The 27853-nt window shown below is 39.9% G+C and overlaps 2 protein-coding genes across 6 annotated transcripts in view; both read left to right on the top strand.

The window, feature by feature from the left end:
* Positions 1–1074: 1074 nt before the first annotated feature.
* pld2 (phospholipase D2) lies at positions 1075–24067 on the top strand. Of its 3 annotated transcripts, none has more exons than XM_051937628.1 (24): positions 1084–1545; positions 7082–7237; positions 7325–7452; positions 9084–9226; positions 9379–9472; positions 11225–11290; positions 11380–11438; positions 11526–11771; positions 11857–12000; positions 12091–12174; positions 12311–12389; positions 12511–12621; positions 12735–12935; positions 13082–13238; positions 13330–13448; positions 13829–13942; positions 15740–15844; positions 16338–16426; positions 16736–16849; positions 17805–17851; positions 18167–18301; positions 20032–20185; positions 20557–20674; positions 20814–24067. In XM_051937628.1, exons 2-24 carry the CDS (start codon positions 7105–7107, stop codon positions 21036–21038), a joined length of 2865 nt encoding a protein of 954 aa, XP_051793588.1. In that variant the 5' UTR covers positions 1084–1545; positions 7082–7104; the 3' UTR covers positions 21039–24067. The 3 variants fall into 3 exon arrangements, with proteins under 3 accessions (XP_022044374.1, XP_051793588.1, XP_022044368.1); XM_022188676.2 differs by having other exon boundaries at positions 7077–7237; XM_022188682.2 differs by lacking the exons at positions 20557–20674; positions 20814–24067 and adding an exon at positions 17978–17990 and having other exon boundaries at positions 1075–1545; positions 7077–7237; positions 20032–20170.
* Positions 24068–24511: 444 nt separating this feature from the next.
* The window catches only part of mink1 (misshapen-like kinase 1), a 32410-nt gene continuing 29068 nt past the window's right edge, over positions 24512–27853 (top strand). For all 3 annotated transcript variants that reach the window (XM_051937626.1, XM_051937625.1, XM_022188692.2), the window contains exon 1: positions 24512–25891. In XM_051937626.1, coding sequence (XP_051793586.1) covers positions 25835–25891 — 57 coding nt within the window. In that variant the 5' untranslated portion in view covers positions 24512–25834. The remainder of the gene's footprint in view (positions 25892–27853) is intronic.

The raw sequence follows: 27853 nt of genomic DNA, 5'->3' as shown, positions 1-27853 counted from the left end.
TTGTATGGGAACTGTGCACAAGGGGATCGCAAGTTCCTGCAGAGTGTGATCGAATCAACCAAGCACATCCCAGACACGGCTCCTTTCTCTGGAGGATATCTACCAGCAGATTGCTCAGCAGGGACCCCGCCCACCTACAGTGCCACCTTTGCACACTCCTTTTAGCTGGCAGGAGTTTGAAATGTCTAACCTCAAGGTTCGAGAACAATTTCTACCCCTAAGGCTGTGAGGCTGATTGACACTTCCAAGTCACTTCTTCTTCTGCCTTTGCACCATAAATACAACACATTCTGTTTGACATTATCCCCTGCACATACTTTTCTTTGGCTATATTCACTGTATAGTCAGTTTATCTACTTCAGTATGTGAGTGCATACTGTAAATAAGTATATCATGGCACTCAAGAGACAGAGTGAGATAAGAATTACACAGTGATTACTTCTTTGTGGCTGCTTGTGATACAGAACGTTTTTGAATCCTCACCATTCTTATTTTTGCAATGCACAAAGAAACAAAAAATATATATTTTTATGTATATTCATAAAACATTCAGGGCTGTAGCCTCAGACACCCATGCTGAGCTACGCCCCTGTCTTGACAAGGGTGTGGCTGCACTAGTTTTGCACTGTCACACATGCAAATCAGAATCCAGATTTAACTTTGGTTCCATGTGTCGTCAGATACAGAGCATATAATTTCCTGTCAGTACATGGTGGCAGTAAATCATAGTCCCAGTAGTTTCACGCCATGCAATCTAATCCTTGGATCGTGTCCTGGCTTCAAAACACCGCAGCAAAGTTAAAGCTAGCTAACGTTAGCAGAAGCTAACACATACACTCCAGGTGTGCATTATTTTCTAGAAAGTTAAAAGTTAGATTTATGGAAGTCTGACTACCGCGAAAGTCCATAAAATTGCCTTCTACTGAATACACGGCTGTTTGCCCGGTGTTAGGACAAAAACACACCGTTTTATTTTCCCATAACGTCACTTTAAGGTTGCTAACCGCAAATCTCGAGGTATTTAACGTGATTCGCGTTGATGGTTTAGATACCACGTTGATCAGAGATGACTTCCCCTCGCCTGATCATCTATCTACATTCCTGTGTGGGTACTTGTGTGTGTCCCCTGAAGACGTCCAGTCAGGACTTGTCCACCTCCATGTCGTTACAACAGAGACCTCCCAGTCACTCGAACACATCTCCATGTTTGTTTGCTTTCCACACAGCTGCACAAATATGAGAAACAGATGCACATTTTTGTCAATTTGTCAAGAATTGTCCGCTGATAAAAAGCCACGCTTAACTCTCCTGTGGCACAGCTGCAGGAACCATTTCCACTGTTTCTGTTCCCCCACACTGTCCCACTGGACAGCTGATGGGAGGGACTAAAGTGTGCATCACCTACGGGGAATACAGATGAGATCTCCGGTGAAACGCTGGCTGGATTAGGATGAAATATCACTTTTCAGGCTGAATGTCTGCGTGTTTTATTCCGGTGTGTGGAGTAGCTGTGTGAGCCGAGCCGTGACTGTAACTCAACTCACAGTAAGTATATTTTTAAGGCCGGACTTGGAGGTTTGTTTCATCCGGTTGTGTTGCCGCAGTGGTACCGAGTGAAGAGAGTCCAGCTGTGGGTTAAAACTCCGCCGAGCCTCGGTAAAAACGCACGGATAGTGTCGGTGTTAGCTAGTTGCTACTTTAGCCAGGTGACATTTTTCGATTTTTTGTAAGGTGAGGTGTAGTTCGTGTGAGGAATGCTGGGCTGTGGGAAAGCAGGAATAATGGGTGGAGACGACAAAACTTAGCCTTCAGCATTTTTTAGCCCGACCTTAACCTTCCTGTCCGTAGTTTTAGACGTATATTAAAGAAAATAAAGCAGTAGTGTTAAAGTCCCTCACACTAACTTAATCAGATGGAGCAGGAGGACGCAGTACAACCGCATCCACTCATACCTCAAACTAGAAGCTAAACTCCTCGTTTTCCTCCTAAAATTGTGTCTTAAACTGTGCTACCGGGGTCTGACTCTTTGTTTAAATGCTTTAAAACCGTCCAGAAACAATCGCTATTTTCGGCAACATTGTGCATATTTGCGGAAATCCCATGGGCATCACTGTCGGCATGAGTTGACTCAGCGCTGTTGCTTTAGTCACGTTGGAATTTGTGACAAATCTTCATAAGTCACTTTGCTGCACCCTCTGCTGTGGTGGCATTTACTGCTCAACGTCAGAGAACCCCATGCATTGCTCATTAAGAATCTAATTAACAATACAAACGTGCAAAAACACAACTTTCCTTTAACTGATCTGTGTAGAGAACTTGCACAAAAGTTGCACTTTTTGGATGAATGTTACATTGCATGCACACTGCTGCCTTTGTAACTGCAGGAAGAAGTTATCCATGCTTAATATGTAATTACTTAGGATTGTAGTATGCAGAAAAATCTTTCTTATCGTGACAGCTTTGCCAAATAAAACGTACAACTGAGTCACTTTGGTGATGTTGTGATGCCATACACAATCATCAGTGCATCAGAAACTATCCTCAGGAAATAATCTGAAAATCCTTACTGATCCTTTGTAGGTTAGAGTTTGAAGTCAGTGGAGCTTTGGTTTCATCTGCAACCACAGTGTGTGTGAACATAATCAATGCAGGATGTGAGAACTTCACCTGTTAGAGGTCAGCAGTAAAAACATGAAGTCGATGAATATGTTTTTAGGGCATATTTTGATGCTGAATATTAATAATCAGGCAGGCAGAAAGCCACATTTCGGGATAGGTATAAGCCTACATTGCAGTCGAAATTTAAAAGAACGTGCATAAATTTTTATTGATATGCCTTTTTTCCATTTTAATTGTGCATAAACTTAAATAAAAGTGAGCTTTTCATCATTTGTTTTCCTGTGTTGATAGCAGGCTGGTGCTTGAGTACTGTGGCTGGGATGTTGCTCAGTGTCAGTGTTGTCACCACAGAAAAGGAGAAGCAGCTACAGCCTAGCCAAAGTAGCAGATTTTTTTTGTTATTAATTTATTATAACTCAACAATGATTTAAATTTTCTAAAAAAAAATGCTGAATATCATATTTAATAATAGCCTAAGCTAACAATGGGTTGATTACTAGTGAAAACAAGATTTTTGGCTGGTGTGAACTTGCTGGTTAAAGGCCTTGTGTGCAGTATTTTCATGTGGTTAAGTAATAACGCTCTAAGTATTTTGATGGTAGAATATTTGCTTCTAGAGACATACAGTCACAGTGAAAACTGGTACCGTCTGTGTGTTGTTTGATCTTTGTTCAGCTTTCCCCATTTAACAGCCAGGTGTTTTTATGTATAGATAGAACCACTGGGAGTCACTAAAGTCAGAAATCTTTAGTTCCTATAGTGCATTCAGTCTGAAGGCTTTAAATCTCACATGGCCTTGCTAGTCTCTGTTGTTGGCAGTGTTAAGTAAAGCTTGATTTATACCACATTTTTTAAAACACATAGTTGCAAAGTGCTTCACAGACATGGAAACAAAGAAACAAAGTAAAAATGAATTGCAATGTTATAGTCAGACAAACTAGAACACACTTGCAAAGTGATTCACACAAGCAAAGAAAAATAAAGTAATAATAAACAAGAAAAGCACTCGGAGAGCAGTACTCTGCCTTTGTATCATTTCCGACGGATGAAATCTTTTTTAAATTATTATTTTTTTGCCTTTTTATTGTGATAGTCCCAGTGAAGAGTGACAGGAAGTGGGGGGAAGACATGCAGCAAAGGGCCGCGGACAGGAATCAAACCCAGGCTGCTGCGTCTGAGACCAGCCCCTGTAGATGGGTCGCCTGCTTAACCCGATGAGCTATGCAGGCGCCATGGATGAAATCTTTAATAAAAATGACCTTGCGCTAAGCACAGGCATGTGTTCTGCATATGTAGATTATGTACGGATAATAAATTATGCAGTGGGCGGCGGGAATTGATGGGATCTCAGAAACACCCCCAACAATTTAATCAATTGTTCTTTGTGTCATTTCCAACGGATTAGTCCCAGTGGATTTATAGTAGGATCGCAATCATGTGACCATCAGCAGGCAGCTGACATAGTGTTCACTTGTCATAGTTACGGTGTTACGATGCCGCTATCTCTCAATGATACGGAAATCCTTAACAAATCCATAGACCCAGACTATAAGGTGGTCCTTGTGTCATTTCTGACCTTCCCTGACCTACCACCATTCTGCTTTTTCATCAGTATGTTGTGACATGTTATCTTTATCAAAAAGTGTTGCTCCTATGACATGGATATTGTTCTTCTCCATAACTATGTACTAACTCATAACTGTAATTTTGACAATATTTTGATGAATTGTTCGGGCCTGTTTGCCTGTAAAGACAAGTCTTTTTGGAGTTCAACAATTCTGCAGATCAGATAAATTGGGTAAGATGATATCAGAAGGTTGAGGAAGCGAATACCTTTAGTATTGCAGTTGGACAGAGAGATTTAGAAAAAGCAAAGTTTTAAGGCTTGTAGTGGTTGAGAGGTGGAATGAGGAACAAGAAGATTGGAAGTATGAAGCAGTTCTTGCATTGCCTTAAGGTAATCTTGTAATTTATTCAGAATTTTGCAGGAAGGCAATGGAAGGATACAAAAACTGGGGTAATAACTGATCCAGTGTTGGTTCTTTTTTGAGATCTGTAGGAAAAGAACCACCTCTGATAATCACATAATCATGTGTCATGTGGCTGCTTGGTGGGTAGGATGTGGCTTATATTTCGATAACAGCATTCCCCTTTTTGCCTATTTGGCTCAGGTTGTTCTGGGCCATGAGTGTTTGCAGTGTAGTATTTAACATGGAGGTAACCTGAGTAAATATTGTGGACAAAGTTTCACTCCAGCAAGTGAAAAAACAAGAAAATCTTGTTAAGTCAACTGTACACTCCTCTGCTTAAAAAAGTAAACAGATAATATCAATCTGTTTCGGTCTGAATGCAGGGATTGAACTCGGTGTCAGTCCTAAGTTTCATCATCTGAGCCAGTGTGCTGCACGTAATGTGTGCTTGGTGGCAAGTACGAGCAAGCTTTTCTTTTGACAGTAAACACCTAACAGTGGAGAAAAAAAAGCTACAGGCAGTCTGAGCACTGAGAGTTTCCCATGAAAGTAAAATAACGGGGTTTGATGCCAACCCGCGTGAAAGACTGGTTTATAGAGATTTAGATGTATGAATGGAAACGACAAGAGTGCAGAAATGGTTCAAATTTGATAGAAATGGCCTTGACATGGATTTTTGAAGCTGTTAAATTCACACTTGTGGTGAATGACTGGTCCTTAAGGAATTAAGTTCTTCCCTAGATTGTTGTAAACGCCTGACATATTTTATGAATACAACAAGGCACTTAATTAAAATGTAGTTGTTTTAAAGCAAACAACTGAGATAACAGAGCATCTGGTTAATAGATTATCAAGAATCCAGTGTCTCCTTCAGTATTTATGTTGCACAGCAGTGACCTACAACAAACCTATTAGTAACTAGGTCAGGGGTGTCAAACTCATTTTAGCTCAGGTGAAACATACAGGCCAATATGATCTGAAATGGGCCAGATCAGTAAAATAGTAGGATGATAACCTATAAATAACAACAGCTCCAAATTCCCCCCTTTGTTTTAGTGCAAAACAATACAAGTACGTTCTGAAAATGTTTAAACTTAATGAACAATCTTTTGACAAAGCATTATGAGCAACCTCCAATTTCTTAAGAAATGTAAGGGCAATGTCAACTATATTATACTTCATTTCATCATTTACACAAGTGCTTTCCAACTTGCATATCACAGTGTATCTGTAACTCAGCAATATAGTATTTTGTTTTATGATGAAAACCACTTGTCAAGATCTAGAAATCATTTTAAATTTAGAGTTTTACAAATTTGCAGTTTATAATTAGTCTGTAATTTTTGCAATTTGCAAAGCCATCCTGTGTACGTTTGACACCCCTGGACAAGATAATGCATTTAGAATGAATACTTTGCTCAAATATGCAGATTTTTAAAAACTTGCTGCTAGTTATGTGAAGTTACTCTACATCAATGTTCTGGGAGGAGATTAGTGGGCGCCAGATACTACACTCATCCATCACTTTTCCTTTGTGTCCTTTGTTCTTATTGCCACTCTGCCAGTCTGTAGATGCTGCCTGTAGCCTTTAGCTTGTACAGTACAGGTGACGTTCACACCCAGTGCTTAATGTCACGCCTACCTTCACCTGCTTTTTCATGCTCAGGCTCCCGTCTAGCTTTTCTTACAGGTGCTGAGCTCATGGGAAACACTAGTGTGGAAAACTGAAAGGCTCTTATTCCGCTGCATGTTTCTAAAAAAAGGACGTAGATGTGGTTCTTAGACATTTCATCCTTTGCTTCATTTCAAGCTCTCTCTCTCTCACACACACCCCCTCCCTCCCTTATTGCCTTGTTTCCCAGGAAACACTCGGCCATTCAAAGACATCTACCCACACAGCATACAAAAGGTTCCATACACACCCTTTATTCTTTGTGGCAGCCGTGTCCTAAGCTTCTCCTGTGTCGTAATATCCATTGCTTGATCAACAGGTAGATGCCACAAGATGTGCAGTGTATGAAGGCTCTCTGGTTTATTGCTCTGTGGCTCTAATACTTGATATACTCTGTTGTTGAATGGTGTAATACTGAGATGTACTCAAGTTGCTGTTGTTGTGTGATCATGATATGCCACACTCCTCAAGGATTAGATTCACCTCAAGCACTGTCAGATTATCTCGCAAACTCTTCAGATGCACATCATGGAATAGTTTTCTTCACTCTTGAAGTGAATGTTAACACCGCACTGTTGCCTTTAGGACTACTGCTGCTTATAAACTCTACTCTGCAGCTGCATTTACAGAGACTGATGCTGATAAAGGAGTATAAATAATGGCAAATATCAAGCACTATGACTGAGAACTGGTGTCAGTTTCACATTTGTTTGACCAGTATTTAGTTTTTGCATGCATGCCAGTGTGGTGCGCATTGTGTATGCTTGGCAGTGCGAAGGTGCACAAAACTCTGCACTCTTTCATCTTCAAACCAGAGCAGCTGGCATCTGCAAAGACGGTGCGATGGCCAGTCCAGAGGATGTGATCGAGCCAGTGGCCGAGAGCTCAACGGCCCAAAACCTGGACAGAAGGCGCTTCCTCCACGACCTCCGCGATCTGAGTCCAGATGAGATCGATGGCCTCATGTCATCCAGTGGTGAGGAAATATGAGCTACCCACAAAGAAAATCTAATGGCTGCATCAGAACAATTTCATTAAACTGTTCCAATCTTCTAAATTGCAGAGGGCCGACCTTTCCTTGTGGTGCATCGTCTTCCTGAAATTAAAGAAGAGGGTGTGCCTTACCTAATGCCTGGCACTCCTATTACATGCAGAGTGGACAACACTGAGAAATACACTACTCGCTCAAAGGTATATCCGTTAAGATTTCTGACTTTGAGAAATCATTTACATTTTTTCTTTTTTGCGAGTCCTTACAAAGCTTTAGCAGAGCATTTATCTTTAATTAGTCACGCTTAAAATGCCTTTTACTGTTTAATAACGCATAGACCACTTATAACCAACCACTGATCACTTTTTAATTCTAATCTCAGTGTTATTTTCAAGCTTGGTTGGGGGCACCCCGAGCCTTAACTTGACTTGACTTTACCCTAATGACATTATGCAAATTGGAGTAATGACAGTAATAAAACTGCAGATTAAACTTGCTTACTTAACTTATTATGAAAGTGTTTCAAGTCTTAATAGCCTGTCATCCATTTTTGTGGTTTTGTTGATTCACTGCCTGAATATTTGTGTGCTGCATATAAGCCAGCAGGCTCAGTTGTTGCATACACAGATAGAAAGGCAGTCTGGTGACAACGCAGGTACAGACACATCTGCAGAACTGAAATGTTACACTAAATGTGTGTGCAGTTGAAAAATGGCAACAAACTTTGCAGAAGAGGCTCATCAGTAGAGCAAACGTGTGTTGCAATTTCAAATTAGCTGATGTACAGAGAGATTTATTAGATGAGATAAGATATATGAACTGAGATATATCCATAAGCAGCATTATGTATATGCCATCAGCCAGCCTGCTCTCTAAATATTGGCATCAGCTTTTTAAAAAAAACATATCGGTCGACCACTGTGCATGAGTAAACTTTTTTCACACCTGGGCCTCCTGGAGCTCCGGTAGGATAATTTAACAAAATATTTACTAATCTAGAGATGTCTTTATGACTATGACACACACATTGACACACATACGTTTTTTTCTACATGGCAGTTCATATCAAGAAGCTCCAGCTCATGTGTTATGGTATAATATTCAGTGTGGAATTAGAGAAGCACTACATGTTGTATTTTGTACAAAGTGAGTCGCTAAAAAAATGTGCAAATATTAGTACCAGCTCAGTTATATTTGGGTGGCTAAATCAGTTTGTGTATTCTTTGAATGTCTGGTTTTCCTTCCACAGTCCAAACACATGAATATAAGAGAAACTGGAAATGTAGAATAGTTCCTGTGTGAACCTCTTCACACAGGAACTATAAAAAGAAAGTGAACAATATGCCACCCAAACTGAAGAGCTACTTAAGCTTTGATTTACTGCACTCACGTTAGGCAGACTGACAATGGACAACCTGTAATTGACACTTCAGTGGTGTTAATTGTTGTTTATATCGTCCAAGTTAACTGGCTTAGAGATACACCTGCTTAGCTGTTTAAATTCTTGTGTTTCTTGTCTATCGGACGTTGAGGTAAAGCTGTAACTACAGGTGTTATCCAGACTTCTGCTACATAGTTTGCGATGAAAATGTGTCCCTAAATGAAGAAAATGCTAATCAAAAACTATGAAAATAAGACCCAACATGTAGAAGAGCCATAGTAATAATGTAATTCGTGACTCTTAGTACAGTAAAAATGTGTATGATACTGTCAGAGTAATTCAAAATTCAGTGTAGGTGTCTGCCATTTTCTTTTCTTTCTTTCTGTAGTTTCATTTCAATTTTAAACCATCATGCTTAATATGCACATATTTTAAATCACATCCCTCCAGGTTCATGTAGGAACTTTATATACTGTGCGGCTGACACATGGCCACTTCCACTGGACAGTGAAGAGGAAGTACAAGCACTTTCAGGAGCTGCATCGAGACCTTTACAAGCACAGGATGATGCGTCACTTGCTGCCTCTGGGAAGGTCGGTGTACCAGTGTTTATCTTAATCATGCAAATCAAGCTCTCAATCTGAGAGATGTGCATTGGAAATCTGAGTGATGATGGATTGCTTTGAGTTTTGTTGTCGGATTTCTCAAGCGCTGAATGTTTTGAATATTCAAATTTCTCTCAAAGATTTGCAAAGGACAGGCAGCAGCTGAGAAACATGCCAGAGGAAATGCCCAGCCTACATGGGACTGAACGCACCAGAAGAACCTCCAGCAAAATGGTATGAGATAAGCCAGTCAGATGGAGATATAGTATTAACAGTTTATACTTGGAACAGCCCCTTTGAATACAGACATGGTGTGAATTGTGGTAAGATTTAGTGTTTTATTAAACCCTCAAACCCCATGGTTGGTTTGAAAGACTTGTCCTAAAAAATGCTAAAATGACACCAGTTTTTTAGCATTAGAAACTATTAAAACTGAAGGAATCGACACATTTTCAACTTTCTGATGGTTCATGAACTACTCAGCTGGAACATGATGTTCTTTTGATATTTTTTTTGTCGAATTTAAGCTTAAAATTGTGATTCTTAATCAAAATACCTTTGTTTTCTACATGTCTCATTTAAAAAGTGAGAAGAGCAAACCATTTGATTTAATGAGATTCTGTAAAAAACAAAAGTCTGTGCTGTGGTGCAACTACGAATCATGAGTGACTCAGCTGTTATCAGCAATCATGTGAAAAAACACCAGGGACTTTTCAACTGAACTTCACTGCACTGCAGGTTGTGTTTATAAAGGGAGAACAAATTAAGTAAGTAGTAATGTAAGTGGTAAAATATTTATCGTCTAGCCATGGTTGTGCTGTTTCCACAGTGAGTAAAAATGTGACTGGATTAAAAAATGCCCAGAAACTGCTTTGAAAGTTCAGAAAGTTAAAGATCATTTTTCTTCTCAGTTTACTACAAATCATTGTGATCAATAGACCCTTTAATGACCCACATCACGAATGACGTCACAGCTTTAGCTGGAGGCAAAAGAGGAAGCCGTGACCGAAAGGCGAAAGACTGAGGGACTAGGCTCTATCAACTTTTCTAAAATGTCGTCCTGCTGTGTTTTTGGATGCCAGAATAGGAAGAATGACATTGGCGAACGCAAATTAAAGTTTTATAAGATTCCAGCGAACACTCATGCTCAGAGACTACGAAGAAAAAAAAAAACAACCAACAGTATTCAGAGAATCATATCAACACATAATAGATTGTTGTGTTAAACTTACCCTGCCATGCAAGTGCAGTTGGCTGTTAAAATTGTACTGTTTTCTCGATTAACAATCACCCAGGTGTCGTACATTTGAGTCTTTTTGCCTTGGCGCTGGCTTGGCAAAACTTCGGACCGCAGCACACAAAGATCCGGACGTAGGTTGATGTACTGTACTGTTTGGACATGTCCATTTATGACATAATTATAGGCATCCAGTGATTTGTATGCTTTAAGTTTTTCTTTGCTATTAACACAAGGGGTCTCAATTAAGTACATGTAAATGTCCGGCCACTCCGCCTTCGGCAGCCCAATCAAGTCCTCTTGCCACTCCTGCAAGGTGTACGGGTCAGCGAGCCTACTACCATCCGCTAAAGTTAATTTCCTAAAATAGCTGTCATGGTCTTGTACAGAGTGTGTCTGGGCATAGTCTGACATATCCGAGACGGAACAAGATTTCTGGAAACTGTCCATTTTCCAAAAAGGCAACGCACAAAACTTGTTAGCTACGTTAGCTCCCAGTCCCGCTTGACTTCTCGCTCCGCTTTTGCCTCCAGCATAAGCCCCGCCCACAAAAAAACGTCACAATGTTTGTAAACAAATAAAGGGTCTATTTGTTAACTTATTTTGTCACATACTGATCAGCTTGTCAAAAGACTTTGATATTCTATTAATATTGAAAGGAAATCTGATAAATATTTGAGCGGTTACAATTTTTCTTGTTAAAACAAAGTGGTTTTTGCTTTCCCATCTGACATTTATTTCTAATGCAGAAATACCTTGAGGAGTACCTGAATGGTCTGCTGGAGAACACATTCTGTAGGAATGACCACAGCATGGTAAACACTTTAAAACAACAGTACACCAATGTGCACAGAAAGTGGGTGTCATGCAGTGTTCATAATATTTCTCATTGTCTTTTTTTCAGCTGGAGTTCCTCTCTGTCGGTGCTCTCTCCTTCGTAACTGATCTTGGACCCAAAGGCTTGTAAGCAAAACCCTTGTGTGAGAGTTTAGAACATGATTGAGTGCGTGATACAGGTCATATGTACGATATATGTGAACTGTGTCTCAGGGAAGGACCGATCTATAAGAGGTCGGGGGGTCACCGGATCCAAGGCCTAAACTGCATTGGTCATCATCAGTTCTGTTTCCGCTGGTCCCGCCGCTGGCTGGTGGTGAAAGACTCCTTCCTGATGTATATGGACCGAGACAATGGCAGCATCAACTTTGTGCTGCTGTTTGACCCTGAGTTCAAAGTGAAAGTGGGTCGTGCGTACACAGACACCAGATATGGAGTCTGCATTGAGAATTTTACTCGGTAGGCCTTCTTTGTTTTTTGTTTGCATTTAAGAGTTGCATATATCGGTTGTGTTTGTGATGCATACCTGTTTGCTTTTGATCAGGAGTTTGATTATCAAGTGCAGCAGCTATAGACAGAGTCACTGGTGGAGTCATGAAATCAACCAGCTGGCAGAAACCTGTGACTTTCTCAAAGTGCAACGCTTTGAGGGATTTGCTCCGCCAAGGGAGAACACTCTCACAAAATGGTCAGTTGTGTGATCTGTCAGACATTTGTTAACATTTAGTATTGGCCCTTATTAATATATATTTTTTACATTAATTTATATTATTTGCAGGTTTGTGAATGGCAGGGACTACTTCGCAGACCTGGCTGATGCTCTCGAACAAGCCAAGGAGGAAATTTTCATCACAGATTGGTGGTTGGTGTCAAAAAGATTTGGCTTTGCTGATTTACCAAACAAAAATTTACATATTACCATACTATTCAAATATTGGAGCTGCCTTTAAAGTATGTTCCTAAAGCAGATAATGTACACAAAGATTTTTTTCTCTCAGGCTCAGCCCTGAAGTGTTCCTTAAGAGACCGGCAACTGATAACCACTGGCGACTGGACGAGATACTCAAACGCAAAGCAGTAGGTATTCTCTCTGTCTTCTCATTTTAAGGATTTTAAAGATTTTCACATTTCAAATTGCCAGTGCAGATTGCTTTCTTTTTCTAAATGTCCTCGGCTCTCTTCGAACCCTTTTCTGCAGGAACAAGGAGTCAAAGTGTGTGTCCTGCTGTACAAAGAGGTGGAGCTTGCACTGGGCATTAATAGTGACCACAGCAAGAGGGCTCTCATGAATATGCATCCGAACATCAAGGTCTGTCATCTCTCTGCATAATGCGAGATACAGAGAGCAGCTACACGATTGCAGCTAGGAGAAGAAGCCTCGGCTTACATCTTAATGTCAGTTTTGTGCCTGTGATCCTACAGGTAATGCGACATCCTGACCACTTGTCATCTGTGGTGTTCCTGTGGGCTCACCATGAAAAGATGGTGGCCATTGACCAAACGGTAGCCTTTGTTGGGGGGCTTGATCTGGCATTTGGAAGGTGGGATGACAGCCACTACCGGCTGACTGATCTTGGTCTGACAGACACACACAGCGAGGAGAAGACAAAAGAGGACATGGACGTAAGAATGCGCTCTTTTTAACTTGTGTACTGTAAACCTATTCATACACAGATTGCGCATGAACATGTTTACAGTCAACCATGAACCAGTGTTTTCTCAGTATGTCACACCCACTGCAGACATTAATAGATGATTCTGTTAATCAGGGCAATTGTGTGGCTGATGGCCCGAAACCATCTGAACCAGATGACCAAGCCGAGCCGAGCCCAGATGATCTGGCTTGCAACACTAAACTGTGGCTTGGCAAAGACTACAGCAACTTTATCAGGAAAGACTGGGTCCAACTGGACAAGCCATTTGAAGGTACATTATCTAAATCTCCTTCAGTATCACATGCAAACACACGCAGAGTCTCTGAGCAGGGAGATGAAAGGACTGCTTTTTATGTTTTCAGATAACATCGACCGCACTCAAGTTCCTCGCATGCCGTGGCGCGATCTCTCTGCAGCTATTCATGGCAAAGCTGCCAGGGATGTGGCCCGTCACTTCATCCAGCGCTGGAACTTCACCAAGGTCAGACACAAAAGAGAGCTGGGTTTTATCGCCAAAGATATGCCATGAATATCTCTGCTCATGATTTTAGAAAAGGAGACGGTGGTGGTCTGCTTGAAGCTAGTGTACAAATGAATCTGCAGATATGCAGGCATCATGCAGTTTTAGCATGTCTTGTAATGTGACTATTAAAAGCAGTTTTTTGGAGTAAACAAAAAAAAAGCTAATATCATCTTAAAGTCACCGTTTAGAACTTGTACTGCCTTGCCCTAATTGGTATTGTGGGCTTTTGTGTTCTGCTTGCCTAAGTGATAATATGACGCTCATTTTACGTACTAAAATAAACCTAATTCAACTTTTAAGCAGTAGTTCTGAACATTTTATTTATTTGTCTGCTTTAGATCTTCAAAAACAAGTACAAGGATGACTTCTACCCTTACCTTCTTCCCAAGTCTCACACTAATGCTGACTCACTCTCGTTCACTGTGCCTGGGTCCAAGAAAGCCAAAGTGCAGGTATTTGTTCACACACATGGGCTGCAGATGGAGTCGATTTCTGTGCAACACCTGTGCAAAAAGCTGTGGGATTTCATGAGTGAAACAGTTACTGATGGACATTTGCATGCTATGTGACTTAAACATTTTGCCTCCTGAAGAACATGAAGTAAAAATATTTCTAGGCACCGCATTTCATTTTCAATTTGTTGATTATTTAATGAACAGATAATGGTTGTTAGCTGTACTAAAAGAAGCAGTCTAGTTTTATGACCTCTCATAAATTGTAATCACAGCACTGTCTGGTGTAGCTCTATAGGTAATGTTGGGTTTTTCAGCCGTCACGCAGGCATTCAGTCTCCTATACAAACAGTGTTCCTATGTGACCGTGCTGTGTCAGATAAATCAGGCTTTCTTTCTATTCAGTATAGACCTCTGCTGCAAAACAGTAAAGTAAGCTCACCAGGGATTTCAAGAGACAGGCTTCACTATAGAAACCTGCTAGAAACTCAGAAAGTCAGCCCTGGTTCTGGGGCAGCACTGCTAAACCTAGCAGAGGCTTTGCAGTAAGCTGGGCTCTTGTGGAAATGAGACTTTTGTATCACGCAAGCTACAAGCTCCACTGTTTTTGTTTTTGTTTTTTTTTATAGCAGAAGGCTTTCATCAGGACAACATCAACGCCTGACTCCCTTTTGTATTAAGAAAAATGAAAACACATGGTCATAAAGAGGACAGTAAATTGACATATTTTGCATTTGTAAAAGAAATCATGCTGCTGGTCATCTCTGTATTGATATAGAAGCCTTGGTAAAAAAAAAAAAAAAATACTGTAATTACTGTAAACATGCAGCACTATTGCCCAGACGACTGAAGGCCCCTGCTGACTTCTACTCTGAATTTTACATTGTGTGCCGCCAGGTCAGATCTAACAGGAAATCAGATGGATGTCTTTTACAACAAAGAGACACTGTTCTGGCTTTTGAGATGCAGCTATTCAGTATTCAGTGTTTTTCACTGTGGCAGATGGTGGAACAAAAGTAAAGCCTGTAGAACAAAATTACTTCCAACATATTTATCCTGTTCAGTAAAGCCAGAGAAAACAAACGCACTGCCAAGGATAGAGAGCGGATTACAAGTGGAAGCATCTTATTTGCAACAGGCTCCATGGAAAACAGTGGTCCAGATTACAAGAGGCTCCAGCATTAGCAGCACAATAAAGTCTCTTACTTTATTAGTAAATGATGCTTAAGATGCAACATATAATGACTTTGTAAAGATGCGCTAATCTGCCTTGGTCCACTAGAGGACGGACGAATTCACAAACCGAATGACAAACACGGTTCTGACATCTTCATTAGTATTGCTTAGACAGTGCGTGTTGGGTAACAATAGCTTTTGCTGTCTGCATTTTCTTGTTCTGTTGTGGGCGGTGACCTGTGACCGTAACCCTTGCTCCACTTTGTGTCGCAGTGTTCCTGTCAGGTTTTGTAGCTGCTTTATTCAGGTTTCAGGTGCAGCGCCTAACTTGTCATGTGTTAAAGGTGCAGCAGGTGTGCTTCCTTTTTGCAGGTCAGCTATGCTCCCCAAACTAAACATCTTAGTAAACTGTGTAAAAAAAAAAAAAAAGAGTTTAATTGAATTTGTTGGTGGAAGTGCAAGTCAGTATGATCTGCAAGACAAAGAATGCATATTATTTTATAACTGTAGTGCTTAGATCTCTGGAAAATCGATAAAGTGATGAAACGTATAACACAAACAATACGATTGTGTGTCCAATGGCAGAGAGAGCTTTTAGTTTTTTGCATATTATTTTCTCAGGTGTTGCGCTCTGCTGATCGTTGGTCAACTGGAACTTGTGAGAACTCGATCCTTAATGCCTACATCCACACCATCGAAAACAGCGAGCACTACATCTACATCGAGGTAATGCACCTCAGCATCCTCCCACTTTTACTGACCAACATGAACCCCATAGCACAAACTGAAATGATTAATTTTACACCTCAGCGTCCTGCAGAAATCATGCTGTGTGTTTTGGCTCCTTTATTCTTCCTGGTGATAGAAATGAAGCGTTTGAAGGGCAGCCATGGCTGAATCACTGTAATCACTAATAGTTTCAGTGGCATTGCAATGGAATGAGTTTTCGTTTGTTTAAGAATGCATAAATCTAAAAGATACATTGCAATTGTTTAATTTATCCCCATCAGCGATCTACTTTTTTTTTATGTTTCTGCATGTGAGGCTTCCCTACAGTGCTTACTATTCGACACATTCACATCACAGAGTTTTTTGGAGCCAACTTGTGTCTTTCATGAGTCTGAATGCAGTCGTAGCTCGCCTCCATCCTTGCCAGCTACCTATCTGCTTTGGCCCTCACTCCATACTGAGCCACCATCTGCCTTCTCTCTGCCCTTAGAACCAGTTCTTCATCAGCTGCGCCGACAAGAAGACCGTTCACAATGGGATCGGTGATGCCATCGTGAATCGAATCCTACGAGCACACAGGTCTGGTTTGAGTGTATTGGTCATTTTTACACGGTGCTTCATTAAGTTTGTATCCTCACATTGTTGAAACTTGAAGTTATAAAACATTTCATTTGAAACCTATGCTCAAAGTGGATTAAGAGATGTTAAAGAAAGCAGCAGAAGTGTGTTGCATAATTATAAACATCATTGTAATTAAAAAAAATGGAACAGAATAGAAATTTCACTGAGTATAGTAGATACTACTTGGTATACAGGTATAGTTTGCATGTATTCATATTTAAGTAGTAGTACATTTGTAGTTAATGTTGACACCTTGTCTTATTTTAGAGAGCAGAAGAAATACAGAGTGTTTGTGGTGGTTCCTTTGCTTCCTGGATTTGAGGGAGACATCAGTGCAGGAGGCGGAAATGCCATCCAAGCTATTCTGCACTTCACTTACCGGTGAGAGCCTTTTTCTCCCATCATCATTCTGCACTCAGCCCACAGACCAGAACAAGCACTTTAACTCACAGCAGCCATCTGGCCCAAAGACATGTTTCCAATCATGTAGAGGTGCAGCTGGTATAGATTTTTATCCACGCTGTCACTCCAGTTTCAGCTGCGCTTATATGATGTGGATTACAGGTTTCATGCCATTGACAGGTTTTCAATGATTGTTTAATGTTTTATTTATTTAATGCGTGTAGCTCATATACTCCTGAGAGAGACCCATTTATTTATGGGGCTAAATGCACAAGTTTGTTTTTAAAATGCATAAGATAAAAAAAACACATGATGTCATTGAATTTGGTCATGGAACGTTGTTTTTACAGCTTTTTCAGTGAATTGTTTGTCAAACAAAAGTACAGCTGACTGAGATACACATTGCACAAATTGAGTTCTTATTCCATATTGTTGTGTATATATGGCTTTTTATTGTTCCTGACCTTTATTAGTATTTTTTTCATTAGTGTGTAATGCTTTAACTTGTTGTTTTCCACATGCTGCTGTGGTAAGAAGCAAATAATATAAATCCTTATGCATGTATAAAGAGTGTATGACTAAGATAGATAGATAAATATTAAAAACAGCAGACATTACATTAGGTCTAATCCAATCTTAGTTGAAATACTATAGAAGTGAATTGAACTGGACAAAATTCCAAATTTATAAATTTGTTCTAAATGACTTCATTTAGTGATAATGCAGTATGAGCTGAATGAGCCTGTTGTTATTTCAAAAATACAGCATAGCACTCTTACGTTTTCACTGTCTCCATTCATCAGTAGTGTTAGCTCCAAAGTGCACTCACTGAAGTCAGTTTACTTATATTATTAATTTATAATTTGGATGATTTATTGTGATACTATTGCCCTGTATGTCTGTACATAACTTATTTTACTATTTCTTGTCTCAGGACCATGTGCCGTGGGGACCACTCCATCCTGTCGAGACTCAGTGAAGGTGAGCTTTCTGTCACTCAACAGCTTTATTTCAACTCAGTAGTTGACTTGAAATCACAAACGTCCATCTGGTTTCTCTCTAACCTGTGTTTTCCTTTCTCCTTTTGTTGCTCCTTTTAAACTGAAGCTACGGGTACTAGGTATCATTCACCATTTTCTTTCTTCCATTTCCATCGATTCCTTTCATTCTGACCTGTTCATCTCCTTTTCACATCCATTTAAAGAATTTATTTGTCTGTATGAGTTTCTTTAGAAATCTGTACAGTATTTTTACATGTTCTTTTGTGAATAATGTCATTCTGATCGACCCCTCCAGTAAAGGACCAGTGGACGGAGTACATCACACTGTGCGGTCTGAGAACACATTCCCAGCTCTCCCAGTCGCTTGTCACAGAACTCATCTATGTTCACAGCAAGACCCTCATTGCTGATGACCGCTGCTATATCATTGGTGAGTCACCACCGGCAAACTCATTCAAAGACAGATTATTGTTCTGACCTCAAGTTATCACTGAGCTTCCTGACAAAATAGCTAATCAGTATTGGAGACAAATTCCACAAATATCACACACTTGGCAGAATATTGGCTTCCGCTGAACTCTTTTGATTATGAACTGTTTTAAAGTATTTGGAGTTTCAGTGTAAGTATGACACTACATTAGAGTTGAACCAATGCAGTTTATCTGCAGTTTCATTGCAGCTTTCACTGAAGCACATTGGAAAAATATGCAAGTGAACAGAATTGTGGAGATTAATGAAATAAATCATTAGCAGGATGGAAGCTAATATGTACAAGTAAATGCTATTTAAGTAGGTGCTGAAGAATTGTGAGATACTACTTTCTATTTAATTGTTTTAGTAGCCACGAGCTTATGGTCCTCTGGATTTTAATAAAAGCAAATTCCATTTTTGACACTGATTATGGTTGTCTTTTATTATTACCTCATCTCTAGTAGTTTTTGTCCTTATTGATTAAGTCAATTATTCCTGCGTTGGTTTTAATTTTCTTTAACACATAACCGATATAAACCTCAGTCTCCTGACATCATATTGGTGCTGTGTTTAGTTTTGACATTCACCGTCTTGATGCACCTGGACACAGCATCGGTGATCTTTCCCGGGATCATTGGATGTTCTGACTTTTTCAGCATCAGACATTCTCACCCAGGTGACTCACCCAGAGTTGATCAAACCCCCAACTTGTGTCCAGGTGACGTTATGCTACCTGCAGCTCTGCTCTCCTAATTCATGGCCACCTTCAAGGAACTTTTGTTGCATTGGTGGCTAACATTATAGTCCTTCGCCTAATGGCCTTGTAATGCCAAGCATGTTGACAGACCTGTGGAGAGACTTTCCAACAAACCTGCTGTAGCCTACTTCAGTGTCCTTGAACTTTGCTGTCCACCTGTTTCTTCATCGCTCTTCCAGCGCCTCACTGCCTCTTCTTCTCATTGGCTACCTCAATGTGGACCTCCCAGTGAATAGTTAGTTAAAAGAAAATGATATGCTAACAGACCTTTGAAATCAGCACCATATGTGGCTTTAGCGTTGTAGCAGCAGTTTCTGGGATCTTCAGATGCTTTCTCATCTCGATTTTCAGCTCCCAATCGTATGCTGTTGATAGCAGGCCAGAGGACGTAGTCCTGGCAGCTGATGTTAGTTTTTCTTCAGTCCAGATGAAAGAGCTGTTTTTCTTCACTTGCAGTTGCTAGTCTGGCTGCAGATAGCCATCAGGACTCTACACAGGGCCTTCACACTGCTTCTGAGAATGTGCTCCAGGATCCCTCTTTTCAAGCACAGCGGGCAAACTGCTTATTTAAATTACTGCTAGTGCAAACTGAAAGTTTCTGCTTAACTGGAAAAGCACTGGGTGGCTTTCATTGTGATGATATCAGCATTAAACTAAGTTGAAACAGTAAAGCTTGTGTCACTAGACTTAAGGCTCTGTTTTGTTTGCAATGGTTATATTTCTTCTGCAGACCATAGAATTTGTCTGGTTTGAATTTTATACATGTACGTAATTTATAAATACCTAGTTTCATATTAGATAGAGTATAAGGTAAAATTACATGTGAAATCTCTTTCTGAGCCGCCAATTAGTAGTTGCTTACTATGTTTGACCAGAATCCCGCCTCTGAAAGGACAGATTGTAAATGCTTTTGCTTTCTGCTTGTGTTTCAGGATCAGCCAACATCAATGACCGCAGCATGCTGGGCAGCAGAGATAGTGAGTTGGCAGTGTTTGTAGAAGATGAAGAGAGGGTCCCATCCATCATGGGAGGGGAGGAATACCAGGCAGGACCACTCGCACTCGCTCTACGCAAAGCGTGTTTCAGGTCAGGAAACAACATGTGACTCCAGAACTGACACTTTGTCAATGAGCATGAACAATTACCACCTCTGGAAATGACTCAGTTTTTAAAGTAATACAATACAATAACTCTATTAGTCCCCGAAGGGAAATTCAATAAGCGTACCTTTCTATTAAGAAAAATATAAATATATATAAGTCTGAGTTTTCCAGGTTTTGAATATCAGCTAAATAATGCATAATAGTGAGAAATAAAACCTACAAATTTATATTTATGGCTTTACTTGCAAATATAGTTATTCTGACTAACAAAGCTTAATTCTAATACTAAATCATATTTTGACAGAAACTTTCTTGTTGAAATACGCTGTTTTCATCTGTTATTTAATTTCCCAGAGTTCTTGTCGGAGCTGCTTCAGACCCCAGTATCAATGTTGATGATCCAATCAGTGATGATTTCTTCTTCTTGGTCTGGAATGAATCTTCTAAACGGAATGCCACCATTTATGACAAGGTACACCTTAAATCAAAGATGATTTTATCATTATCATCATTACATGTAGGCTATTTTACTCTAGAATTAGCAACATGTACCTTCAATTTTCCCACCTTTCCTTTTGGCTCATCTGTTCTGCCGTCCTACTGTGCTATAGGTCTTCAAATGCCTCCCATACGACTCTGTCCACAACATGCGGGAGCTGAAGGAGTACACCAGCGAGGAGCGCCTCTGTGACACAGACCCTGAGCAGGCCGCAGAGGAACTGAAGGGCGTGCAAGGACTGCTGGTCCATTTCCCTCTGAAGTTCCTGTGTGAGGAAAACCTGCTGCCTCCGCCAAACACTAAAGAAGGCATGGCTCCTGTTGGGCTGTGGACATAACCACATTGTAGCCCAGATCAGACCACTACAATGCAGCGAAACGGTCGCTGTACCACAAGTATCTGCTCATAGTTTCAGCTAACTGAATATTCAGCACAGTACTCTAAAGTAGTCATGGCACTTGAGTAGCGAAGAAGAGAATTTATTTGTTAATTACTGATGTTTCTTATATAGACTTTTTAACTGACAATGGCATTGTCTGGACATAACCACTGAAATGCAAATTGTATGATTAGTGATAAACTGTTAGAACATTAGATTAACCCGTAGTGGCCAGTGTGTTTGTGATGGCGGTGTCTGCTTCTTGACTTCTGCACAGTCTGAACTGCAGGGCTGGTGCAAAGCACACATAAATGAATGTATGAATCAGGAGAGGATTGCAAGGTTGTATTGGAAATCGAGCATCTCACATGATCTGGGAACATAGTGTACATTTATTGGTGCAAGATTTTTGGGTGGGTGGGTGGCTCTGTCTCTCTCTTTCTCTCTCTTCTCTCTCTCTATCTCTTCCTCTCACTCTCTCCCTCTGAGGCTTCACCTCTCACTGCAGTGCCAGAAAATCTGTCAGAACATTTGTGGTTGTTATGGTGACGGATATAAAGAGATGACTGGATTGTAGCTGAATAAAGGACTGGATAGGACTGAAAAGGGAGAGTGCTGATAAGAGGTATAACTTACTAAATCAGGATAGTGTGCCGGACTGGACATTTCTGTGCAAGCAGACTCATTTTGGCTATTTTTTCTGTATACACCATCAGGTAGAGAAACTGAGAGAGAGGAAACAAAAGGAGGACGAGATAATTAGAGGGTATTGGGGTGATTTTACTGTTAATTGTTGCATTTTTTAAATCACCATGACAACCTAGTGAATTATTATTGCACCATGTTCCACAGTCCAGAACAGAACATTCCACTATTCACTTGGCTGTTGCATTTCTCAGCTATTTCCATGTTGTGTCCAAGTGTCTCACATGTCTACCACATGGTATATTTAGGTGTTCAGCCATAACATGATAAATTACATTATTAGGCTTTTGCAGTTCCCACTGACTACTGAGAACAATCAGGTTTTTTTTTCACTTTAAAGGGGCATAGAATTTCAGATTTTGATTGATATAAATTTGTGGTTCTTGAAACCTGATCATTCCCTTTATGGAGCCATGAGTAGTGACTACTGGTAAACAGTGTGGAAATGTCTTGCACTGGATGAATTTGTAGCAATAGTGGTGAAAATAGACAGGCAACCGTAGCTCGTAGACATACTTCAATGGAACATACTGCACACTAGGTGCTGCCTACTCATGAACAAAAAGCAGGATATGAGTTATAAATTTCTGTAACCTGAGATGACACACTTGGGCAAAAAAAAAAAAAAAAAATCTAACTCCGGTTTGAAAGTTTCTCAGATGACACAGAGTCTGGCTGATATATTCTGAGCACCTGCGTTTGACGTTTTTGGAGAACACCCAGTAGAGGGACAGATGACGGGCAGCACGTGAAGCTTGTGAATGGGACCATATGTTTTATATTGTGAGCTTTGCCTTAGTGTTTTTATTGCACTTTGGAATATGTAGAAAAAAAATCCCATCTGACTTTTTTTTTTTTTTAACGAGACCAAATAATAAAAGACACATTATCATAATTCGTAATCCAAAAAAGCGTGAACTCTGTGAGCCTGTTGCAGAGACTTGTGCAGATTGTTGTATCAGCTTTTGGCACATACCTGCAAGTCAACAGCTACTACCTGAGTGGTTAAGTGCAAGTTTGTGTGTGAATGTAACAGATGACAGATGCCCCATGTGAACGCTCCCTCGCTCTGCATGACGAACCTTTCACAGAGGAGTCGTTAAAGCCATTTGTGTTCAGAAATGGTGCTTTGCTGGTCTCACAACTATTTACCTGTTCCTTTAGAAGATATTAAAAGCCATTATGAGCCCCTTGCACACTGAAAGCTGGGCATTTGCTAGCCTCTCTTATACAGCACAAAATGGTTGCCTTATTCTTTGTTATATTCTGCAGAAATGTCTGCAGTGTACTAAGAAGTGACCTTATACTGTTTCTACCAATGGATTTTATTTTATTGGACTAATAGCCAGCATTGCCAAAACATTTTTATGTATTAACTACTAATATGTTACTTATGAAAACATGTGTGATTATCCCTAACAGCCACCATGTGAAAACTTTGTGTGTACAGATTTGTAGATCTAGTGTATTACCTTGGAATTACTGATAGATGGGTTACTAACACTCAGGGGTCTAGAAATGAAACATTTTCCTACTTATTCATTTGCAGTTATACACAACATGCTACTTTCGGGTATGTTACTTTTTTTGTTTCCCCAATAAACTTGCTTTTTTATGGAACGGAATTGAATATTTTCTTTTGCTTTCATTTCATATGATAATTCTAATAAGGACTGACATGATTTCAGATTTATCTGATTATCATAGTGAAAACATGTCCCAGTAATAATACGGAAACAGCCATTAAAGATTTGAGAGAGAAAAAAAGACTATTGTCACTAAGAACTCATCTTTCACTCTGAGTTTTTTGTCTCTTTATTAGCAAATTTACATGTTGTTCCAGTGTTCGTGTGTCAACTGGATAGTTACTGTTGCTGGATTGTTTCTAATATATGTGTATTATTAACATGATCACTATCTTATTTTTTTGAATTTCACAATTATCAAGACCACTATATAGCAACGTAATTCAAATCAAAATGACACCATTCCTGTTTCCTATTTTATAATAATCATGTATTTTATAATAATGTCATGTGTTTTATGTGATGCAACCACTGCCTAAAGTCACTGTCTCGATGTGTGTGTTTATTACACAAGAGAAAAACTAAGAGGGAACAAAATCTAATATTTTTGATTTTATACTAACTGGTGAAGTTTATATCCTCTGTAAACCACTGGTATCATATCTGAGAGACTGAATGTGTTTTTACTGGAAATTGGAATTGTTTAATGCAAACATGAAATAAAGTTCCATGTGAATAAATTCAATAAATCACCAATGCAGTCTGCAGCTTATTGCCACATAGCTTCAGTGTTTTTTATGGCATGCCAGATTGTTCTCTTGAACTCTTGGTGAACAGCTGTGGAAGTGAATCATGCATTATTTAAAGGCATTATGATCTGTTGCAAATAAGGCAGGCCTGCCTCAATGGACGAATAACTATAGCAATCATAAAGCTGTTAAGGTAACAGAGCAAGACCAAGACCAATAAGAAAAGATAATGATAAAAATGTTATACTGCAGTGTACTTTTGGTCATTCAGCAGTGTGTAAGATATATTTTACTCCGTTTATGGGCTCAGTGACCAAAAGGCCAATGCAGGACAGGTATATGAGAGGATGACCTCAGCTGTGCAGCTCGGGGCAGACAGAGGCAGCTGCGTAGGTGGAGGTCCGCTGTAATTTTTCAGGTAATTTGTCCCTGGTGAAGCACCGTAGCCACTGAAGAGGAGAAAACACTTGAGGAGTGCTGTGTGCAGCCAATCGTCAGTACAACCCCGCAAGACTACATCAAGGCTGGGAGTGGGAGGGAGGACTTGGGAAGCAAAACATGGCGAAATAACAAGTTTGGCTGTTATCCGCAGTTACTAACTGCACCGCATCTCGCAGTGTTGGACTACAACTACAAGTTGATAAAAACCGGACGCCGAAGAACGACAGCGACGCTTAACTTTAAAGAGTAGAGTGCTCCAGCTTAACAAGTATTACGGTGGCTGGCGAGAACATAGTGCCTGCCTGTCTGCCTGACTGTGTTTTCCCCGGAAGGTTGGCAGTGCTAGGCGCGACTGTCAACACAGAAAATGGATGAAGAAGGAAAGTTTAACCTGGAAAAGACAATTTAGCCTGCTAGCTTAGCCACGTTAGCTAGCCAGTTAATGTCAGCTTGATCGCGCGCACCTGACTCGGTGTTCGGATTACTGAGCGCTTTCAGGAATATTTAAGTCGTGTTAACAAGTTTGACAACTGCAGCCGCAGGGATTCGCATTTCAAACGAGGCCTTTATTTCCATTTTCTGCTCTTATTTCTTAGTAATATTCCGGGAGGACAGCTATTTAGGGCTAATAATGAGAGCCTAACAGTCGGTTCTGGTGCGGTGCGGACGGACCCGGACGCCATCACATCAGACGTTGCGTTCTCCTTAAAAACAACCGTTGCGCTGCTCAGCACTAAATGTTATTTTATACTTCATCACCGGAACCAGGAGTGTCTCACCGACACATCACACCTAAATGGTAGTTTTTTTTTCTCCGTGAGACGAATTTTTAAATCATATTTAACAGTAGCTGAAATGTTGTACAGCAGCAAAGACGAAACGTCTTGTCAAAATGAACGCAGCAAGGTGTTCAACAACAGTGGAGGTGCACTGCATTTAAAACCTGCCAATTGTTAGATCGGCTCTAATGGCCTTTTAACAGCGACGTTACCTGTTTGTTGAAATATCTTATTTTAAGTTGAATGTGTTTTGATTAGCTATTGCAGCTGGCATTTGTGTAGAACAACTGCGGATAACAGTGTAGCTCTCGGCCAGAGTTGACGTGAGCTAGCCAGCTGGGTGCGTCTGTGGCACCTCTATCTGCGATGTATTTGCTAATGTAAGTGCTGCCGTGTTGTTCCGCAACAGCTTCAGGATACTGGACCTTTACTGGACATTTTCTGTACATAGCAGGCCCTGATAAGCTCTTTTAGGCAGCCACTTAAATATCACCTTGTACTTCTTGTGAAATCACTGGCTAACTTGTTAGCTAACGTTATAAGTTTCTGCAGCTATGTCTGAAAACGCCCCCACACGAAGCCTGGATGACATAGACCTCGCAGCTCTAAGGGTGAGTATTGTTAATACAGCACAAATGTGCTGTACTTTATTCGTGTAAAATGATGGCAGACGGGCTCTGTAGATGTTATGTCATGTATCAGTTTGCCTCTGACACAAGCACGACCATTTAACACCCACGCAGAAGAAGTTAAGGTGGAATAAACACCTCTTGGCCTGGTGTGCAATGGGCACCTGTGCTGTTTAGTATCACAGATATCCACAAACAGCATTTCTTGATGTATCCATCCAAAAAAGCAGATTCTGCAGCCCTGGCAACTTTTAGTAGTTGAGTATCTTGGTAAAAACAGAAAACAAGGCCATCAAGGCAGCTCCTGCCTTCAGGGCTTTAACAGCCAACAGCACAAGCACTTGTTGTTGACATGTACTTCTTGTGTATTGCATGCAGCAGCCATGAATAGATCATCATTTGATGACTGAGGCTGTTTTTTATACTCTGAACTACCATTTATAACCTGTTGTTTTTCAGGTGTATTTTCACATAAGGCCTGACACTTAGCGATCTCAACTTAAATGGCAAATCGTCTAACTATACCCTTTAATTTTTTAAAAATCTTTTTAGTTTAGTTAGATTTCAGTTACTGGCAGCATTTTAATATGTATTTTAAAATGCAACATGTTAGACTTTGCACAAACATAAAACAAAAAAATGTCCTAGACTTTGTTCCTTGGTGTTTTCAAAGGTTTTCCTTGAAGACTGCAGTCCTACAAGTCTACCTGACTTTTTGGACTGCCCCTTTGGAACATTAGAAACACTCTGCTGTGAAAGAAAGCAAAAATGGAAAATGCAAGGTTTTCTAATTTGATGACAAATCCACTTTCCAAGTGCATAGTTTCTGAATGAAGACTGCAGTTATAATGCTCCCTTTTGACCTATTTCTTTATCACAATGAAAGCTGTCAGAAAGATGTATGCTTTTTTGTACCAGTTAATCCACTTAAGACAGACACGTATTACCTGTATAAACAAGGTACTTAATATGTTCAGTCACTGCTTGTTTAAGATGATGTACTACAGACTTGTCTTATCCACTTTTATATTGTGTGGTCTGTGATAAACACTGTCAAGAGTTTATTAAAAAAGGTTACTACTGAAATTAAAATGTATGAACTGAAGATGTGAGATCCATTTTCAGTGTATGAAATATGACTTTCCTCTTGATGGTTGTTAAATGGGCAAAGATCAGAATCACCAAAACTAATAATGTTGAGGCAATCACAGCTTAATAAACGTGATGTTAATTAGACCTAAAACATCAGTTGCATTTAAAAGTTAGTTTGAAGGGTTCTCTGTGCTCCTTGAAAGCATTAAGAAGCTCTTTAGCACTTCAGTGGAGCTTTCACATGTATATGGAGCTTAACAGTAGATCAGGGCAGTTTATCCAAATACTGTTCGGTCTTGTCTTACCTTGTCCCCGACTTTCTTTTGACAGTTCACCTGAGATTCTCATCTCATCTTTCAAAATCCCAGCATGCTGACAGCAGTGACCCAGTTCTATATAATGCAATCTATATGAAATAGAAATGTAAGAAGATACCTATATTATCATTTTTGAATGGAAATAAAACTCCTTAATTGGGTTCTCGGATTAAGTCTTTTGTGTCAGTAGAGTCTGACAGTCGTTTTTTTTTTGTATTTGGCACAGAGTACCTGATTTTTTTTTACTGTTTTCTAAAAAAACTACACTGTAATTTGTCACTTGGCAACCTAAATTGGAGTAATGCTTGACTATTGCACTACAGAAAGGAAAATAAAAAGAATAAAAACTAATAATATGTACAGATCCAGTATCAGTAAACTAGTTAACACTATGCCCAACAGTTTTAGAGAAGCAGGGTTGACTCATGGTAAAGTTAATCCCCACCATTGTCAACATATATGATAATAAAAGCGTGTTTTTTTCATGTTTGTTTGTTTATATATGTATACCACTGAATGCAATTGGCTCCATTTG

The sequence above is a fragment of the Acanthochromis polyacanthus genome, chromosome 17 (genome assembly GCF_021347895.1).
Source record: "Acanthochromis polyacanthus isolate Apoly-LR-REF ecotype Palm Island chromosome 17, KAUST_Apoly_ChrSc, whole genome shotgun sequence".
NCBI classification, from domain to species: domain Eukaryota; kingdom Metazoa; phylum Chordata; class Actinopteri; family Pomacentridae; genus Acanthochromis; species Acanthochromis polyacanthus.
This window is presented reverse-complemented; position numbering and strand designations above follow the sequence as displayed.